The sequence below is a fragment of the Columba livia genome, unplaced genomic scaffold (genome assembly GCF_036013475.1).
Source record: "Columba livia isolate bColLiv1 breed racing homer unplaced genomic scaffold, bColLiv1.pat.W.v2 Scaffold_178, whole genome shotgun sequence".
NCBI classification, from domain to species: Eukaryota; Metazoa; Chordata; class Aves; order Columbiformes; family Columbidae; genus Columba; species Columba livia.
In genome coordinates this window covers 156,745-165,505 of record NW_027043079.1, presented here as the reverse complement: position 1 = coordinate 165,505, position 8,761 = coordinate 156,745, and the positions used below count along the sequence as shown (strand labels likewise).

General features: G+C 52.4%; 1 protein-coding gene across 1 annotated transcript; it reads left to right on the top strand.

Annotated features, from left to right (window-relative positions):
* The first annotated feature begins 6,131 nt into the window (after nucleotides 1-6,131).
* On the top strand, nucleotides 6,132-7,046 carry LOC135577914 (olfactory receptor 14J1-like). The gene has a single exon (XM_065048031.1). The coding sequence runs from the start codon at nucleotides 6,132-6,134 to the stop codon at nucleotides 7,044-7,046; it is 915 nt and encodes a 304-aa protein (XP_064904103.1).
* Nucleotides 7,047-8,761: the final 1,715 nt, after the last annotated feature.

Sequence of the window (8,761 nt, the reverse complement as noted above, 5' to 3'; positions counted from 1 at the left end):
AGAGTCCCTGCCCGGCACAGCCCTGGGGTGCAGGGACCCTGCTCTGCAGGACAGCCCTGGGCACCCCTGCCTGCACATTTACATTTACACCCCACAGCCACCCTGGGGAGAACGCAGCATTCACGTCTTGTCACTCTGACAGTGCAGAAGGCAATCCCTGCTCTGCAGCACATCCTCCCCTCTGATCAGAGAATCTCTGAGAGCTGTACTTACATCTCTCGCAGGCTCTGCAATGTGACAGCTTTCTGAGATCCTACCAAGATTTGCAGATGCAATGCCCTGCAGTCACAGGCTTCATATCTGAGAGGATTGCATTTCCAGTGAACTCTCAGCATCCTCCCACCCCAGACTGTGTTTCCCTCTCTGTGCCTGGCTCCTGTGCCCTCGGTGCTGCAGGCAGAGCCCTCAGCCCTGCTGCGTGTGCAGAGGAGCTGCTCCTGGGCAGAGCTGTCTCTCTGCAGCGCTGCCGCTGCCATGAGCTCCCTGTGTCCCAGGAGCCCAGCCCAGCTCAGCAGCACAGGAGCAGCCCAAGGCGCTTTAATGACCCCTCTGGTGGGTTGGGTGCTGAGTCCATGGACCTCAGACCCTGGAGGAAGTTGATGAAACATCTCAAGAAGTCAAAGTCAGATTCAAACTCCAAAGTTTATTGTAAGGTTTATGGGTCACACTGAGGGACACAACTGAGAAACAATACTCAGGTTTGGTTAGAGAAGAAAACTGGAGGCAGAGATGACAGGTCAGGAAAAGCAAAGTAAAGGTCTCTCTGATGCTGAGTAAACCTGGATGTGTTTCATTAACCAAAGGGCCAAGATCTGACCCCCAGCCCTGGGAACACAGATCCTGTCCCTCCCACACTGCCCAGGGCCCTTCCTGGGACAGTGTGATGTGGGGCTGTGCAAGGCCAAGGGCAGGACTATGGTCCCACAACTCCCAGGTTCCTGCCTGGGGACAAGGAGTGTTTGGAGCTCATTGACAACATTTCCTGACACGGGTGGCTGAGGAGTCAGTGGGGTGAGGTGCCCTGTGGGACTTCACACTTACAAACCAGAAAGAGTTGGTCAGGATGGAACAGTCAGGGATGGAAAGTGGAGCTGAGGCTCCTGGGAGATGAGAACAAGGCCAAGAGCAGGATTTCAGGAGAGCAAGCTTTGGCCTGCTGAGGGACCTGCTTGGGTCCTATGGGATATGACCTTGGTGTCTGCAGAGCTTTTCTCTCCCATTTCCTCCCTCCTCTCTCCCACCTGCTGTTGTGCAGCGTTTTTTACCCTTTCTCAAATACAATATCCCAGAGGTGCTGCCAGCATCACTGAGTGGCTCAGATTTGGCAAGAAGTGGGTCCATCTTGGAGCAGCTGAAATCGGCTCTGTCTGACATTGGTCAAACTCCTGTTGTCTTGTCAGAGAGGTGACAACTGTAGCACAACCACACCTACCCCCAGTTCCAAGAGTTTGTCATGTAAACCCAACAGAGAGTGACAATGTGTTGGGTGTTGCAAATTACATGATCATGTAGAAGAAATGGACAAGATCTTCTGTCAGCAACTTGAGGAAGTCACCAGTCAATGAGCAGGTTCCTATGGGGAACTGTAATTGCTCTGACATTAACTGGCCTGGCAAAGTGGCAAGTGCCATCAGTCCATAGGATCTTGGGCCAACTGCTTAACGTGACTGCATTGTGGGCCAATGAGAGTGATGCTCACCTGGATCTGGAACTGGGAAACAAGGAATAGCTGGTGAGGGATGTGAACATCAGTGTCCACCTTGGCTGTTGTGACCAGGACACAGAGGGGTCCCAGGCACCAGAGGGGAGGGAGGAAGGCCAGCAGCAGAGCACAGGCTGGTAGAATCCAGAGGAGAAGACTTGGACATACTGGGGAGGCTGATTGAGGTGGTGCCATGGGAAGCAGATCTGAAGGGTAAGGGAGCTCAGGAAATCTGATAATCCTTTCTGGACAGCCTGCTCCAAGCACAAGAATGATCTCTCCAAATTCCCATGAAAAGAAGCATTAATCTTGTAAGGCTGCCCATCTGAAATGTTGGAGCTGAAGGGCAAAAAGGCAGCACACAGGAGGTGGAAGCAGGGGAAGCTGCAAAGGAGGAATTTAGAAACCTTGTCCATGGATATGGGGATGATGCCAAAGCTGCCCTGGAATTCATACCTGAAGGAGAGACTGAGGACACAAAGATGAGCTGACACTTCTTCACTTGCAGTAAAAGAACAGAAAGGGAGAATGTGGGCCTGCTGCTGGGCCTTTGTTCCTGAAGGCAGGAGTCTGGAGAACACCCAGCAGTGGATGGGGCTCAAGTCAGGGGTGACCTGAGCAAACTCAGACACTGTTGCAGAACAGGAGATGGGTCACTTGACCAGCTCCTGAACACAAGTATCGCTGTGCACAGCACCTGAGATTGCCAGGGACACCCACCTCTTGGTCCAGAGTTGTGTGATTCCTCTTGAGCTGTCCTGGACTGTCTCCTTGCTCAAGTGATGCTTTAGCACCCACTTCTCTGACACATTCTGTCTTTACCAGGCGATTCCCTAGATCAGTATATACTGGAGATTGTTGATAACAGCTGTTTTGGAAATGAGGGCATTGGGAGGGGGACGGAAATATAAGAAATCTGGCTTTATTATTATTTATCATGGATATGCTCTGTGTTTGGCAACAGTTCTGAAATCTCCCTAATCATTCACACCGGACTCAAAAGCTTTAGGAAAATGATGCACAGAGCCTTGGCTTGTAAGAGCATTTTAGATGTTAGCGAGCCCTCTGCTGCCGTGATCCTGAACTGCAGAAACTGAGAGAATGAACAAACCTCTAATGGAGTGAAAGCCAGAAGCAATACCAAGTTTCTGAGGGTGTTTGGGACCCCATGAAGGGCCGTCACTGACACAGCTGTGAAGGAAACAACCAGTGCAGGTCCCTGTCCCTGGAGGCTGCTGAAGGAAAGACTTGGAGACACTGGTTCCAGGTGGTGAGGGCCATGTGGCGGTGGCTCTGGTGCCATGTCAGCCCTTGATGCTTGTTCATCACCAGAATGGCTGAGCCCTGACCACTGGGACCTGGTAGATCTTTCTCCAATGTTTTTCAAGGCTTTTCCTGTGGTCAGGGTGAGTGTTTTGTGTTTTTTGGGTGGTGTTTATGTCAAGTGCTGTTGCTTTAACTGCAAGACTCTGCTTTTTTGTGGAGTTGGAAATGCCTGTGAGCAAATCACAACTCATCCAGCTTCTTTCATACACCTGGCAATGGTCACCAGTCACCTCAATGTGCCTATCTCACACTTGCTTGAATCCTCCTTTTGGATCCATACCCATCACTGCAGGAGGTTCATGGATCCACCAGGCTCATGGATGATTCCTGAGGACCATCCAAGTGTGGGCAGTGTAAGAGAGGAGCAGAGCAGGGTCAGCTCATGGGCCATGACTGAGCACAGCCACCCCAGCAGCAGCCGTTCCCCATCTCCCAGGCACAGCCATGCCCACAGCATGCAAATGTCACTGCCATACATGATTAGCCCAAGAGAGGCCATTCTTCCTTCCGTATTCCCAGGAAAATCTTCCTCCTGTTCCTCCTCCACCTGCAGACATCAACTGCTTTCCATTTCTGGGCTCAGACGTGGCTGGAAGGGTTCACTGAAGCCATCAGCCATCTCATTGCTTCTCCCTGACATGCCCTGACCCTCTCCCACACCTACAATGGCCAATCACGGCTGCTCAGGCCTCCCGCTCTTCAGAAGAGGCCTCGAGCTTCCTGATTCTTCCTGGTGCTTATTATAAACTTCCTTGCTCTCTCCACAGTTCATGGTGAGCTTTCTTGTCCATAACAGCCCCTTTATGGCCATGTCTCACTAAATGGTTGTGTTTGTATGATCATTTGTGCAGAAAGGGCAGTCACAGGACAGCACCCAATATGTCAAACTGATGCTGAGTGAAATGCCGTAAAGCCCTGATGAGTTCCCCCTGTGTCTGTGTCTCTCCTGGAAGGAGTCTGTCCCGAGAAGGGGATCCAGCTCCTGCCACTCTCTGCAGAGGCACATGAGCAGTGTCCATCACCTGGGGACACAAAGGGTGACGTTTGCCAGACACCCTTCATCTGAACCACTTAGATGTGTGCTTGTGGATGAGGTATGGAGCCTTATAGTGCAAATGCCTATTTAATTGTCGTTGCCAGAGGGGTGACCACAGATGCAGAGTACTATTTTACAGATATGTAAATATAAGCATATACAACTGACATTCCTAGACATATTACACAAACACCTGAAGGATTATTCATGCCTTTAACATGATTATCCTCAGAAGGCCACCAGCTTTACATCTCAGGAAATGGGATCCAGAGTCCAAGGGCAGGATGGTTTGGGCTCTGTGCTGGGATCGGGAAACTGAAACATGCTCCCATCTCCCAGCCCCCTGCCCTCCTCAGTGAGGGTGTGAGACATTCTGCCAGCGAGGGCTGAACTCACAGCCATGACCAGTATCTTATGTCCAACTGCAGACAGTGGTGTCCTGCCAGCTCAGCATTGGAGCTTCCATTGCGGGAGGTGTTTAAAAGATATGCAGATGTGGTGCTTAAACAAGTCACTGAGACTCCTGAACTGCAACTCTGAGTGATCAGTACATCTGCCAGAAGGCTCATGACATCCCTTCCCCACCCCTCTGCCTGTGCACAGCACCTGCATCACCTTGGCTGGACCCGTCAGCCTTAGTCTGACCTGTCCTGTTTTCCAGCCTGCAAACAGGAAGATGCCCCCAGGCAGTGCCCTGTGAACAGGCAGGATCTGTAGGGCCAGGGGGAGGGCACAGAGGGTGGGATGGTCTGTGAGCACTGACAGGGAAGAGACATGGACAGGGAAACACCTCCCAGGGGAGAATCTCCAGGCAGCAGGGAAATGATCAGAAATGAGAGGAAACCAAACCCGGAATGGTTATGGGAGGGAGAACAGAGAAAAGTGCCTGTGATCCCCTGCAGTGCAGATCCCTCCTGTGAGCAGCCCCCTGGGCTCCTGTCCCACCCAGCAAAGCCTCTGCCCTCAGGGCCGGGGGCTCCAAGGCATGAAGCAGCTCCTGTGCAGCCAGAGCTCCAGTTCCTCTGCAGAGCACAGGGGCTGAGAGCAGCTGCCCGGCAGTGTTGGTGTCTGGGAGGTGCTGCACAGCTGGGGAAGGGTGACGCTGTCTGAGTGCCCGGCTGCCTCTGCCCTGGCCTCTCTCACACCCACCCTCACCGCATTGTCCTTCTTGCTCCCCTGCTCTGGGTCACTGCTGTTGGGATCTTGTTCTTGCTGTCAGGCTCTCTGGGGATGGCAGTTTCAGCTGCAGAGTCACAGCCTGAGCTTGTGGGTCCTTTCCTGCAGGTGTGTCCATGGGCACACGTGTCCCAGCTTTGCTCTGACCTGTGGGCTGTGGGCAATGCAGTCTGTGGGGCTGGGGAATGAGCTGTGTGTGTTCTAGGCTAAACGTTGGGTGCTGAGACCTTCGGAAAGGGTGAGAGCTGTCATGGTCTGAGGTGGGTCCCTCTGCCCTCAGCAGTGCCTGGTGGCTTTTCAGGGTAACATGGGAGTGTGATCAGCCTCCATCTCAGAAAGGTGCCAGCCCAGGGCAGCTGGGGCAAGACAGAGGGACAGAGCAGCTGCCCTCACTCTGCACTGACCCACAGGCACCCTCTGGTCTCGCAGGACTCGCTCTGTTCTCCCTGAGTGCAGCAGAAATGCTGAGGGTTTCTGACACCCAACAACACTCCGCAGTGAATATGGAGGGAGGTGTAAAAAAACCTGGAAAGCCCAAACTACCTTCACCATCTCTGTTCCCTTTCAATGGGAAAGCAAGTTCTGACAGCCCTTCTGTTTTAGCAGAACCAGGACAGTCCCCACCGTTCCTGTGGCCCCACTTCTGCAGAGCTGGGCTGACTCAACGTGAGCCCATGGGCAGAGTCCCTGCTCTTGGTTGCACATTTTCCAGCACCAAGCAGGGCTCCAGCCACAGTGCTGGAGAAAGTTCTCCTAGGAAAAGAAAAGGGTGTCTGTGTGTGACAGGGGAGGGTCTATGGGACTTGGTATCATTTTTGTCGCAGAACTCTTCCCTGGCTTCTCACTGTCTTTTTTTTCCTCATGACAGCGCCCCATGTTCAGGAAAAGCAAATGTCCAACAGCAGCTCCATCACCCAGTTCCTCCTCCTGCCGTTCACAGACACACGGGAGCTGCAGCTCTTGCACTTCTGGCTCTTCCTGGGCATCTACCTGGCTGCCCTCCTGGGCAACGGCCTCATCATCACCACCATAGCCTGGGACCAGCACCTCCACACCCCCATGTACTTCTTCCTGCTCAACCTCGCCCTCCTCGACCTGTGCTGCATCTCCACCATTGTCCCCAAGTCCATGGCCAACTCTCTGTGGGACACCAAGGTCATTTCCTATGGAGGGTGTGCTACACAACTCTTTCTGTTTGTCTTTTTAGTTTCAGCAGAGTTTTACCTTCTCACCGTCATGTCGTACGACCGCTACGTTGCCATCTGCAAACCCCTGCACTACGGGACCCTCCTGGGCAGCAGAGCTTGTGTCCACATGGCAGCAGCTGCCTGGGCCACTGGGTTTCTCAATGCTCTGCTGCACACGGCCAATACATTTTCACTGCCCCTGTGCAAGGGCAATGCCCTGGGCCAGTTCTTCTGTGAAATCCCCCAGATCCTCAAGCTCTCCTGCTCACTCTCCTACCTCAGGGAACTTGGGCTTCTTGTGGTCAGCGTCTGTTTAGCATTTGGCTGTTTTGTGTTCATTGTGGTGTCCTATGTGCAGATCTTGAGGGCCGTGCTGAGGATCCCCTCTGAGCAGGGACGGCACAAAGCCTTTTCCACCTGCCTCCCTCACCTGGCCGTGGTCTCCCTGTTCATCAGCACTGGCATGTTTGCCCACCTGAAGCCCCTCTCCATATCCTCCCCATCCCTGGACCTGGTGGTGTCTGTTCTGTACTCAGTGGTGCCTCCAGCAGTGAACCCCCTCATCTACAGCATGAGGAGCCAGGAGCTCAAAGATGCCCTGTGGAAACTCATATCCTAGTATTTTCTAAAGCAATAAATTTCCCATCTGGTTCTACATAGACATTTTAATGTAACTAATTACAGGTCCAGCCTGTCATCTGGATTTTTTGATTTTATTAGTTGCTTTCTTATTCTGATAATGTTGTCATCCCATTTCTAATTCACTATTGGATTTTCTTTTATAACTGTTGGCTGTGTAAATGAGAAGCCGTGCTCTCCTTGTCTCTAAACAAAATAAAAAGCTCTTTAGTGACTTGTTTATCACTATATCCTTCCTGCAAGCCCATTTTTAGAGCTCCAGGGATGGTTCCTGTGTTCATGAGAGGAGGGGAAAAGAGTCCAGCATAGCAGCCCTGCCAGGGAGCAGCAGCGCTTGTTCTTCCAGAGCTGTTCTGGTTCCACTCCCACACTCTCCTTCTCATCCCTGGTGTTGGTGCAAGGCCTGAGTGCTCTGGCAGCTTGGTCACCGTCCTGCTGTGTGTCAGTGCTGTGGGCGCAGGCAGGGACAGGCAATGGGCACTGCTGTGACAGAGCTGGCCTCACAACAGCCTTTCCAGATAGAAAGGTGATCTCCTCAGGGCAGGATCTGAAGGTTGATGTCTTCTTAAAAAAATTATCTCAAGAACATGCCCAAGAAAGTGACCTATATATGAAACACCATTGTACAGCTGAACAGTGTGCGTGTGCAGGGCTGGCACACAGCAGTGTCCTCTCACAGCCAGGCTCCTGCCAGAGACCTGCAGGACCAGCAGAGCAGGGGCTGGGCTGTGCCCCTGTGCACTGGACACCCCATCAAATCTGCCCCAATCATCATGGACTAATCCCTCACAGCCTTTATTTCCAGCCTGGACCTCTCACCCCAGTTCACAGAGGTTCTTTGTCCTTACCTGAAAAGACACTGAATGAGTAGGTCAGAAGTCAATGTTTGCATTGTACAGATCAGATGTCAGTGTGAACATCATGTATGTGAGGTGAGATGAACCGAAGTGAGCGCCAATGCTGTCAGATATTCAGGGGTGCCATTTTGCACCTGGGACACGTCAACCCTGTCTGTACATACAGACTGGGAGATGAGATGCTGCAGAGCAGCTCTGCAGAGAGGGATCTGAGGGTCTGGTCAACAGCAAGTTGAACATGAGCCACCAGTGTCCCTGGAGCCAAGAGGGACCGTGTCCTGGGTGCAGCCAGCACAGCACGGCCAGCCAGGCAGCGAGGGGATTGTCCCGCGCTGCTCTGTGCTGGGGCGGCCTCACCTGCAGCATTCACTGTGTGCAGGGATGGGGACACAGTGGAATCCCTCAGGGACCAGCACTTGGGCCAACACTGTCGAATATCTTTATTCTTCCCCTGTATGATGTGACACAGTGAACCTTCAGCTCCTTTGTGGATGGTGCAAGGCTGGGAAGAGGCCTTGGACAACCTCACCTGGGTCACCCTGCCCTGAGCAGGACAGTGAGACAAGATGATGTTCACACCTGAGTTGCTCTGTGATTCAAGGAATCTTTCCCTTGGAAATGTTTTGGAAGAAGGAAGAGGTGGAGAAACAAGAAAATAAAAATACAGGCAGAGGAGGAGACCTCAAAGGTGTCAAATAAACAGAGCAGTTCTGTGAAGAATGTTTCTTTACTCAAACTGTTAGCAGGAAATCTATAACCAGCTCCCCAAACTCCCTGTTCTGCTCATTGGCTGCTGGGATTTGCAGCACATTTCTTTACATCAGATTCTGCATTGAAG